The sequence below is a fragment of the Emydura macquarii genome, unplaced genomic scaffold (assembly GCF_026122565.2).
Source record: "Emydura macquarii macquarii isolate MOO-44397 ecotype Brisbane River unplaced genomic scaffold, CSIRO-AGI_Emac_v2 contig_1551, whole genome shotgun sequence".
Lineage (NCBI taxonomy): Eukaryota > Metazoa > Chordata > Testudines > Chelidae > Emydura > Emydura macquarii.
Window position 1 is genome coordinate 19,449,552 of NW_027131688.1, and position 12,200 is coordinate 19,461,751.

Here is a 12,200-nt window from a genome sequence, read left to right on the forward strand (position 1 = left end):
GTGCTTTGGGCAAAAAATCCAGATTATTTTAACTGTATTAAATTAACAATCAGAAAAACATTCTTATCCCAGAGTAATTATATCAAGAATTCAACCTAGATTGACTTGAAATTAAAAGATGATTGTAACTTTTTTGTGTGGAACATTTAGGAAAGGTAATTTAAAAGATAATTCAAAGATAATTATTAGGCCAGTTCATGTGCCGGGGGTGTAACTTTCAAATGAGGAAAGGATAGAAAATAGATCACATAATCATATGGGCTAGGGTTAAGACAGATTCCTGAACTAATAGACTCTGAATGTGGGTGGACTGGCATGGTGGAAATGTATGTGGCTGAACAGTCTTCAGATTCTTAACTTCTTTAGAAATTGCATGTTAAATAAAAGCGGCTCAGGTTCAGAGGCCCTAAGATGAATGACGTTAACTGCACTGCATTTAACACACCGTTCGTTATGTGGCTTATTTGCGGGGTAGCAGTCAAATTGTCTTTGAAAAAAACTGTACTAGATAGAGTATGGTGACAAATCTGAAAATGGGAAAAAGGACCAGTGAGAAGCCAAGTTAGATAGAATTTTTCTGTGAAGTTGAAATGAAGTGGAAGGCTTTATCAGTTAGTATCGCTGACCTTCATTTGGTCTCCTCACAGTGGGGTTCCAGGAATCTCAATAAATCCTGCTTTCTCCACGTAAGACTTGGCATTTCAGTAACCATCCTCTGGTAAAGTAAGGCTTTATTTGCCTCTTTCATGGGCCATCAGTACTACTATTCAATTGTTTTGCTGTGGTCACTACAGAGCAGTGGGGGAACGGAAACAACCACATCCACCTCGTAGAACAAAAGTGAGTCTAGGAATGGAAATAATGGGAGAACAAAGCACTAATTAAAAATTGTCTTATAGTATAGATCCTAGTTGGGAATATAAAAAGTGAAAATTGTCTCCTCCATTTACTAAAATTCTACACTAAAGCGTTAAGGACTCAGTCAAGCGTTGGCTGCTTCAATTTACATGCAATTGTGCATAATATTTTTGCATACAATGAATAAATATGCTTGTGACTTGAAATTTTCGACTGATTTAAAACTAATTTCTGAAAAATTAAATCTTTAATGGAGAAACACTATTATAATCACTGAGGGTCGTGGAAAGAAAAGAAAGGCATTAATGTCTACTTCGGAAGGTTTTTGTTTACTGGAATTAATGCGTTGTACCACATAGCTACAACAGGTGTTTACTTATAACTTACTACATATCAATGACTCGGGGCCAAATTCTGTTCAGTTATACAGGTGCAAATTTGGAAAAACTTCACTGAAGTTAATGCAGTTATAAATGATATACATTGGTATAATCGATACATTGCAGAATTTAGCTTTGTATCTTGGTAGTTCATCAAAATGTATCAAATATTGAATGTAGTGGCATATTTCTACGTATAGATGAACTTTTTTAAAAAAAAGTTTAATTTTGGAATCTGATAGCAGAAATTGCAGTTAGTTCCAAAATGTTCACCATCTGTATCATTAGAGCTGATTTTAATATAATTAATTTAAATGTCAAAGGGTAATGAATAGCCTGTTGTTCCTGATGGTTGAGCTTTTATTCTGTTCTTCTGAATCAGACATTGACATTAATGAGAGTTTATCTGATTTTTGGTATCTCATTTAATCCCATTGTAATTAAACTAATCTGAATAATTGATTCCACTTCAAATGCTTTGCTTGTTTACAGTGATGGGCATGGGTAATCTTAAATATCACATTTTTCTCTGTTTCAAGCTAATGATGGAAACTGGCCAACACTTAAACAGAGTTCAACCCCTGTGGTAAAACCCCCTCTAATCTCCAATGCAGACTGGAAGGAATCAAGCATGGATACTGCTTTAAAACAAGGAACTATATCCAGTCAGCCGTTGCCATCTTCGGGATTAGGAAGTACTGATAAACTGGTGGGTTTTGTATGTGGTGCTCTTTTGTTTTGCTGCATTAAAAACCAGGAACCTCCTAATGTCTATCAAATTTGTGTAGTGTTTTTATAAAACTTGTTTGCTAAAACTTTTTACTCTATCTTTGGTCTCGCTGGCAGGGTTCACCTCAGGTCTCTGCTCATCTCACTTCTTCCCTTCTATTTATCAAAAATGTCACTAATAAAATCTTCTTCATCTCCTTTCTTCAAATTCCTTCACTGTCTTCATGTATCTTATCACATCAAATTTCAACTCCTCTCCCTCACGTTTGGGGTCCTGTGTATTGCCACTCATGTACATCTCTGCTCTAACTTTCTCCTACTCACCTCCTAAATTTCTTTGCTGCTCCTAATCCTCTCCCTTTAAACGTTTTGTCTCCTCCTCCCTTCTCAGTTTCACTCCTTTCGTGTTGCCACTTGCTGCTACTTAACATAGCTTCCCAGTTTTCCACCAATCACCACCCCTCGTCTTGTCCTTCAAAATCCTTTTTGAAAAACACTTGAAAATCCATCCCACAGTGAGCTTGACAGTGTTGTCTTTTTGCATCCTCCTGTGTTTGCACCATTGTCCAGTGGTTTGTATTTGTCTTAGACTGTAAACTCCAAGGAATGCAAAACTTTGTCTTAATTTATTTTGTTCAAGTGGAATGTAGTTCTACTGTACTATATTACCAAATGGATTTTGGGGTCAAAGTTGCAAAATTGGGTGCCTAAAGCAAGGCACATAAGTTTGAAAATTGGACCCTTGATGACACAAATACTGTTTTGATTCATATTGACATATTACAATTGGAGACATCTTACACACTGGGTTTATAAGGCGTGTTCATGCTCCTTCTCTCTCTGATATATGGTCATTCTCTTGAACTTTGAGTCTTCTGTGGAAAATTCTCCTAGAAGCATAATGTCTAAATTTAAAAGTAAATTTAAAAACATACTTCATAATTGTGTGTGTATGTAAATATACATAATTTATTCTTTGTTCTTCAAGGAATATGAATCTAACTAGTTAGGTTGTGGATGTTTTTGCTCATGATTATTTTATTTGTGAGATGGTGCAGTCTGCCCAGTTTTTCATACACTGCTTTTATTGTTTTTATTTAGAGCCTTGATATGGGGAAAGTGCCACCGACCATCCCTGGTGTAAGTAAGCAGCTGCCTCAAAACTATGGAACCTATCCAAGCCCTGTTCCTTTAGGAACAGGTTCTACAAATTCACTGGAAAGGCGGAAGGATGGCAGCCTACCAAGACCTGGTTCCAGTATAACAAATCGGCAAAGACCTGTTCCATTACCACCATCGAGCAATATACATCAGCCTAGTTCCTCACAACAGATACAACAGAGAATTTCTGTACCTCCTAGCCCTACGTATCAACCTTCCGGTCCCTCCCTATTTCCTGGCGGAGATGGGAGGCCTGAGCTCCCTTTAACCGTGGCTATCAGGCCTTTTCTAGCTGACAAAGGATCAAGGCCTCAGTCCCCCAGAAAAGGACCGCAAACAGTGAACTCCAGTTCCATCTACTCAATGTATCTTCAGCAAGCAACACCACCAAAGAACTATCAACAGGCTGTATACAGTACCCTAAATAAATCAGTAAAAGCAGGTAGAATATATATTTATTGCCTTTCCCTTTGAAATAGGCTGTTAAGAAACTACTCAGTGGACTTTCTTTTTCATCTGTCTGTACAGAATAAATAATAATTTAATTGAGATTAATGTAAATACAGTTACCCTAAAAGCATTGTTTTTGTTGCTTGAATAACTTGTCTACATTTTGGGGAAAGGAGGAGATTTTTGCTTTTTCTTATTCAAACAGTATGGCATCACAAAATTAATTTAACCTCACTTGTAGTTTTTAAGTTGGCAAAAAGGCATGTGCTGAGTGATGTCTTTATTTTAAAAAATACAAACTATTGGAACAATATGGATATTAGATGTAATGTATTCCACATTTTTTTAAAGAGATTGATTAAAGTAATATAGTGTCTGATGGACTTTTTTCGTAAACAACCCTCCTATTACCATTTGTCCATGAGTAGTTTATACCTCTATCAGAAGTATCTCCATCACTAGCAGATGAGTATTGGTTTCCTAGTTTGATCAGCCAACTGGGTGATAAGTTATGACATAAGCTAGCTATTGACTTCTTTTTCTTCTGTATTGATTTATGAACAAACAGCAGCACTGGCATCCCGTATCTTATTGCATAACCTTTTTGATATAATTTCAGAACAATCCTTCACTGTTTTATTTTCTTCTCTTCAGTTTATGGAAAACCTGTTCTACAGTCTGGTTCAACCTCTCCATCACCTTTACCATTCCTTCATGGATCTTTGCCCACTCACACATCACAGCCCCAGTCTCAGCTTCAGACTGAGTTCACTGAAAAAGATCAAGAGCTGGAAAACATTCCACCATCTGGTGAAAATAGCAATGTGGAAAACATTCCTCGCCCTCTCAGTCCTACTAAGCTTACACCTATTGTGCATTCACCCCTACGATATCAAAGTGATGCTGACCTTGAAGCTCTTAGAAGAAAATTGGCCAATGCTCCTAGGCCATTAAAGAAGCGTAGTTCTATCACTGAACCTGAAGGTCCCAGTGGACCAAATATACAGAAGTTATTGTATCAGCGCTTTAATACACTTGCTGGAGGAATAGAAAGTGCTCCTTTTTATCAACCAAGCAACCCACCGGACTTTATAGGCACCTTAGCAGATGTTGATAATGGAAACACTAGCACCAATGGCAATATTGAAGAACCTGTTTCTGTGCAACCCACGGATGTTCTTCCTGATGATCCTCCTTCATCAGATGCCAATGATAATGAATTACCTTCCCCTGCCACTGAGGAACTGATTAGCACTGAAACCACTAACCAAACATCTGAGACAACTGAAGACAATAATAATAATCCAGCTATAGTCCCTTCCACTGAGCAGTCACCCAGTCCCATACCTGAGGTCACATCTCCAGTAGAAGATGATGTTCCTGTGCCAATAGCTATTCCTCCTCCACTTCCTCCAGTAAGTAATGACAGAAATACATTTTCATTACATCAATACAGAAATTATATTATTTATTACTCTGGGCCTTTAGAAGTAGCTATACAGTAAATTACCCCTACAGTGACTGGAAGACAATGGGATTATGCTAAATGATATACAATAGTGTAAGGTTTATGGTATCAAAGGAATAAAGGGAAAATGAGTACAGCACCATGGAAGATTCCTATGGATAAGTTGACAGAAATGCTGTTTCTGTACTAATTTTGGTTGATATGTAATTCTGGCTAGATTGTTAAGAAATAATGCACGTATTTTGTAAATGATCTTGCATGTTCAGGGCTGTGTGTATCATCTAGCTGCAGAACTTTGTGTGAAATTGCTCCTTGCCAAGAATTGAATGCCAGAGTCAGACTTCACTTTAAAAATTGTTTTCAGACTTCAGGGTTGCAAACATAAACTGAGTGGAAGCTGCTAGAGTGATGCTTTCCTAATTCTGCAGACAATCTGAAAAAACAGCTCTGAGAGGTGTGAATTACCCATATTCCCCTCAATGGGGAATTAACAGTATACCCTAAAAATGACAACATAAATGTCAACATTTCTAATTTATTTTAGCAGAAATATCCATCTAATGTGCTTATCCCACAATCCAAATTACCCTCTGTGCTTCATCGGGTGCCAAAACCCCCAACTACCTCCTTCCAGCTGCCAAAACCTCCAGCTTCAACCTGATACTATCTACAACACTATTTGGCTTTGTCATTACCAAAATCTGCACAATGTTGAGAATTGAAAATGTGGGGACAGCATTAGACTACGTTGAATTTAGTATAAAACAATTATTCGCTAGCTGCTATGATTGTATTATTCACTTTCACATTAAATACTGTGGGCACATCTACTTTTTCATTTATCTAAAGCTGTCACAGAATCCAAGGACCTTGCTGAAGAATTTAGATCCAGCTTGGCTACAGAGTACACCAGGCCTTACATGTATTCCCTATGGGAACAGATGCAGGGTATTTTGGGGAGAAGGAGCGATAATTCTGAATAGTATCTACTGCCAGTAGGCTTTTTATTTTCCAAACTTAAATATAACAGTAATTTAAAACACACATTTCAAAACCTTACAGCCTGTAGTCCACATAAAGCACAAATTGCTAAAACATTTTGCTGGAGCCTGGGAAAAATGCAGCTGAGTGATGTAAAATATTGTCTAACAAAACAAATTTTAAAATGGTTCAGATCTTGTGACCATGTTTCTCCTGAAACCGTTAGCTAGAACAACACATATAATAGTCTAGTGCTGTGCAAGCTTTCCTTCCCCACTACAAACAGCTTAGCAAATTAATGTACCTCAGTCCTAACCTGTAATGAACACTACTCCTGATAGTTCAAACATGAGATTCTCCTGAACAGAGACTGCCAATCATGCTGAATTGTTTAATTTGCAATGAGAGCAAAGTCTTGCTAGAGACTTGGATGAGCCCACCAGATTCACTTTCACTTGTAATGTCAGATGAGATTTAAAACTATGATATTTGGAGATGAGGGATGAGCTAAATATTAACCTATTGTACCTTCTAACCATTTTCTTTTAAACAGTAATCTCTTGGTTGTGTTGGAATTACTTTCATATTTCCACTGAATAAAATTAATATTTTCAGGGCTTGATATCTGCCACTGTGGTTTTATAATGGAAATGGTGATAGAGCTTAATCAGCACTTTGGGAGCACAGTAATGCTTGTTTGGTTAAAATGAAATTGAATGTTTTTTATATTTATGCAACTTGGAATGACATCTGCTTTTTCCTCTACCCAGACCAAACGTACCAACCTAAAGAAACCTAACTCTGAACGAACTGGTCATGGTTTGAGGGTAAAGTTCAACCCTTTAGCCCTCCTGCTTGATGCTTCTTTGGAGGGAGAATTTGATCTGGTACAAAGGATCATTTATGAGGTAACTTTTCTAAATGCAGTCAGTCTCTTCCACTTTTTTTCAGTGAAGGAAATGGTTTTGGCTTAAGCATTGTAATTTTTTCCCATAGGTTGATGATCCCAGCAAACCCAATGATGAAGGAATTACCCCTTTGCATAATGCAGTGTGTGCTGGCCATCACCACATTGTAAAGTTTCTGCTTGATTTTGGTGTAAATGTGAATGCAGCAGACAGTGATGGATGGTAAGAGTGCTGGTACTTTTAACTTCAGATTCCCAATTCACTCAGTTTTGATGTGTTTTGAAAATGAAATTTAGTGGAGAGCTGTCTAAGGATCAGATCTTTATACATTTACCAAATTACCTTTTTGTAAACTCTTAATGATTGAGGCATTGAAATGCATGACTTTACTAAACGTTCACCTAAATGTAATGTACAAACTTTGTTAAATAATAAGTAAATGCTACTGTATTTTGTTTATATTTAACTGTATAGTTCTAATTTGTCTCCCATATATTTAATAATTTTGGCTTGAAATATATAGCCTTCCCCGTTTTTATCCAAAAAAGTGGTTTTACCTTTCTGGATCCTTTTGTCCATGGATTGTTACAATTTTGCAGTATTAGTAATGAATTACTTTATTAAAAATACTTCAATATATATTCTTTTTTATAATGTCCTTTTTGTGTCATCAATTTTTTAAAACTTTCCACTGATTTTAAAAAGGGAAATTTTTAAAAAATTTGATCCTAATATGTAGTTAGAGTGCTTGTCCTTATGTGTAATGCATTTCAAGTTTGTCCATGTGCCCAGGACTGGAGTTATTTTTCCCAGTATCTGTTTGATTCTCACATGTGCCCCCATTCTTGTCATGCTCCACACTGGGGGTTGCCAGACCACCACATTAATGTGTTCCTTCTTACTGCTCGTTGTTTGGGATGAAGTTTCAGTGTTCGTGCTGACTACTTCAGCTTTTCCTGTAGATAGTTTTTTAAAAGTTAGTCTTAGTTGTTGTTTTAGTCTTGTTAGGATAGATTTTTGGAGTTTGATTTATTAAACTTTGGGATTCCCACTTCTGGGGTGTGGAGCAATGTGATTTCTCTTTTAACCCTCCCACATCCCACTCCCACCCTCCAGTTCTTCCAACAGCAGCGTGGAGAAGTATGCCAAGGATCCCCGGCTTCAAAAACTATGTACACTGCCAAAAGCCATAATCTGGTTACAGATTATCACAACACTTGCTTGGACTGCTTGGAGGAAACTCTTGTTCCTTCCAGGTGTAGTATCTGCAGATTGTTCCTAAGGAGGACAAAGCAGTCAAGGGAGTTCTAACCTAGAAGATTCCTCATGGAGAGATCCACGAGAATGGTGACAGGCACTGACTGGGGAGACCTCCCCTCCTCCCAAATGTCTGAAGAAGGTAGGAACATTCCTTCCAGCAGCTCTGGCTGCTTCCAAGTTGCCCCCCACCAGCTCCAAAAGACTTGAGTGAGGAGAGCCAAGGCAAACAGGGAAGAGAGACAAAAGGGCTCCCATAACCTTCCCTCTTGTCCTTCCTCTCCAAGTCCTCTAAGAGGAGGCAAAAGTCCCCATCTTGTACTAAGTCAGGAAGACTCATGCTCCAGTACGGGAACGACCAATCTCGGACTTCATCAGAAGGTAAGGCCACATCACATTCCAGTACCAAGAGTGGTATTTCGGCATCATCAAGAGCTGCTGCGTTGGCATTGCCAGATCTGGCTCTCTCTGCACCAACAGCCTGAGTTACAGAAACTACTCCATCCTCTCCGGCTCGTTTCTCACCACTGGGTGACTTAATTATATTTCTGGAATCAGAGTCACTGTGATACTATCTGGAATCCCATGTCCAGTACCAGGACATCAGTCAGTATAGCTATCTCTGCAATACCCCTCACTGTCCATATCTTTGAGATGGGGTTAAACTAGACTGTTGCCAGTACCGTCAGTAAATAGAAGCAGGTCATCACTGCCTCCTCCTGGACTAAGTTCTCCTGTTGAATTTGGGATTGGCATCAGAAGAAGAACATGGGAGACACCCATCCCGGACTATTCCCCAGAGAGTGCCTCACAGCGGTTGAGCTGAGACAGGGTATCAGGATTGTCCAGCATGTCTCAGGATTGTCCAACATGTCTCAGTACTCCTGTGCCATGAAGAACTCTCCATGTACATATTGGTATCCATCATCCTGGGGCCTTGCACCATGGGGGTATGAGGTCCCACAATAGCAGTACTGGGGCCTGGAAGACCCAAGACACTATCATCTGATGTACCCATGTTATGGAACAGAGGATCCTTGGTGGTGTAAGGCAGAGTAGAGGAAGAGCACCCTCAGCCTCAGGAGTCACAACAACAATTTGGAGGAGAGGACCAACAGGAACCAAGATTCCTGTTTCACTGCCATACCCTGCTGATTCCAAGGCCTTCCAGGACCTTGCAAGGTAATACATATTTTCCTGGAAGAAGTCTGGGAAGCCCTATATGCACTGCAAGACATTCTGCACAGCTCAGGACCAAATGGAATGGCACGCAACAAAGCCATCATAAAACCTATGAAGACACTTTTTGGCAAACACCTGCCACAGTTCCACCTCCCCACATGTGGGAGGGTTAGCCAAGCAGGCTGAAAAGAGGTATTTTGTACCTGTAAAAGGATTGGAATACCTATTCTCTCATCAGCCTCCCAACTCTTTGGTAGTGTCAGGAGCCACCAGATGTAGTAGGCAGAGACAGGCAAGGTCTATGCCTCATGAAAAGGAAGCAAAGAGGTTGGACTTCTTTCCTATTTGCGAACTAGGAACTGCTCAAGGCCCCTCCCCCAGCCTAAGGGGAGGAGCCACTAGACCTAGAAAGCAACTGATTCCGTGGGACAACAAATGTAAAAACAGGAAGGGGCTTGAGGGTCAGAGGTATAAACGAAGGGAACTGGAAGGGGACACCGAGCAGAGAGCCTCGGACAGCGCCCACCGCTCCCAGAAGGTGTTGACGGAGCAGGTGGACGCCGCCCAGAAGAACTCTGCCCGGAGATGTGAACGGAGAAGGGAACGGAAATAGGCCCCACAGTCTCAGGGCGCCTCCCCAGCCAACCTCCCCTCCCTGGTATTGTAGATGGTGACTTTGGCCAGGGCCAAGAGGAGGTTGACGAGGAGGTCCCGTGACTTCGTGGGGCCACGGACGGGGTTTGCATAAATAAACAAGTGCGGGGAAAAGTGCAGCCAGAACCTCAGCAGGAGGTTCTGGAGGAGCCGGAAGAGGGGCTGCAGCCTGGCGCACTCCAGATATGTGTGCGCCAGGGTCTCCCTCGTGCCGCAGAAGGGGCAGGTGTCGGGGCGGGGAGTGAACCGCGCCAAGTACATGCCCGTGCTCACGGCTCCATGAAGGAGCCACCAACTGATGTCCCCGGCGGGCCGTGGGGTCAAGGTGGCATACAGGCTGGCCCACCGGGGGTCCCCGCCCTCCAGAGGTGGCAACAGGTCCCGCCATTTGGTGTCGGGGTGGGACGCGAGGGCAGGGAAGTGAAGGGTATGGAGCACGAGCGTGTAAAGGTGGTCTCTCGGCGCGGTTCGGAAAAGGACCGGCTGCATATCATGCAGCCGGCTCGGGGCATAGGGAGGGGGGGCCGAGCGGGCTCGCGGGGCCAGGGCCCTATGGAGAGTGCCGGAGGGCCGGGGCTGAGGGGCGGGCAGGGAGCACCCTCTCCCAGGACCCGCTCGAGGTAGGCGTGAGCAGCGGGGGGCAAGGCTGCCCTCACCTCCTGGAGTACGCGCCGGGGGGTCTGAAGGGTGGAGAGCCCCATGCGCTGATCCAGCGCATGGGGGTCCACCCAGTCCCCCTGGTCGTAGTCCAGGAGGTCTCCGATCTTGGTGACTCCCGCCAGGACCAGCGTCCGTCGCACCGAGGGGGTCTCCGCCACCTGCATACCGAGTTGTGGGTTGTGTAGCAGGGGCTCCGCAAGGAGATCCTCCCCCTCGGGGACCAAAGGGGGCCTGGAGGCAGAGACCATCCTCCAGGTCCGGAGGAGGTCCTGGTAGAAGACCGGCAGCTCGGAGAGGTCTCGCGGAAGACCCCTCGGGTGGAGAAAAAAAAAAAAAGGTTGGACTTCTTTGGGAGGAAGGCATATTGATCGGCCTCCCTCCAGTTTTGGGTTTCAAACGGCCAAACATTTATGGCTAAATATGGCTTTACCATCTATAACAAGCTGACAGACTTCATCAAGAAGGTGCCTCAGGATACTAGGGAGAAGATTCAGGCCCTGATTGACAAGGGAAACCTGGTGGCTAGCTCTGATTCCAGACAGTCTTAGATGCAGTGGACAAGATGACTAAGTCCATGGCGACGGCAGCGAAAATGAGGTGCTTGTTGTGGCTCTTCTTCAGGGATCCCAAAGGAGGTGCAAACAATGGTGGAGGAGGACCTTCTGTTCAAGTAGGACACACTGGTTTAACTCAGAGATGGATGAGTCCCTCTACTTGTAGAAAGACTGTCAAGCTATGCTCCACTTGCTCAGTGTTTAGACGGCTGCGATGAAGCAAAAGTCAAGCAAGCCGCAGATCAGATAAAGACCAACCCCACTGGTGTTTTGCCATCAGTAGCAGTATGAGCTGTCCCGCAAGCTTCAGAGGATGCATAGGAAGGGTGCTTGGGGTAATTGTCCTTTGCCTCACAACCAATGCAGCTCTGAAATCAGTGTTTTGATGGGACTTTTGAGAACCTTGCTCTAACAACTGCCTTAGTTCTCTCCCTCACTGCCCCCCACAGAAATCTTTTGGAGGGCCACTGTCTTGATACCTCTCAGCCTGGATAGAGATCATGATGGACAGATGAGTACTAGAGGTTGTCTCTTTGGGATATGCCATATAATTTTCTTCCCTCATTCATGGACCTCTCTCACAAGAGAGTTCTTCTACAGGAGGTAGAGTCACTCTGTCAATTAGGGGCGATAGAATTAGTGCCTCCAGCAGCAAGGGGGAAGGAATTCTACTTGAAGTTCTTCCTCACTTCCAAGAAGATGGGGGCAATGAAGTCTCATCTTGGACTCAGAACTGAAAAAGTTTGTCTCTTGCCTGAAGTTCAGAATGGTGACACTGTCTTCAATTATCCTTTCACTATATCCAAGAAATTGGTTCATGGCCTCCAATCCCAGACACCTGTTTTCTCCTGGACATCTACCCCGTTCACAGATTCCTGAGGTTTGTGGTCAAAATTACCATTACTGGGTCTTCCCCTTCAGACTTTCAATAGCACTGAGAGTTTGCACCATGATACTA

The 12,200-nt window shown here is 42.4% G+C and overlaps 1 protein-coding gene across 7 annotated transcripts in view; it reads left to right on the forward strand.

Moving 5' to 3' along the window:
- Nucleotides 1-12,200, forward strand: part of PPP1R13B (protein phosphatase 1 regulatory subunit 13B) — a 145,318-nt gene that overhangs the window by 121,570 nt on the left and 11,548 nt on the right. For all 7 annotated transcript variants that reach the window (XM_067554984.1, XM_067554981.1, XM_067554983.1 and 4 more), the window contains 5 exons: nucleotides 1,778-1,947; nucleotides 3,069-3,570; nucleotides 4,233-4,993; nucleotides 6,798-6,935; nucleotides 7,024-7,157. In XM_067554984.1, the coding sequence (XP_067411085.1) occupies nucleotides 1,778-1,947; nucleotides 3,069-3,570; nucleotides 4,233-4,993; nucleotides 6,798-6,935; nucleotides 7,024-7,157 (1,705 nt within the window). The remainder of the gene's footprint in view (nucleotides 1-1,777; nucleotides 1,948-3,068; nucleotides 3,571-4,232; nucleotides 4,994-6,797; nucleotides 6,936-7,023; nucleotides 7,158-12,200) is intronic.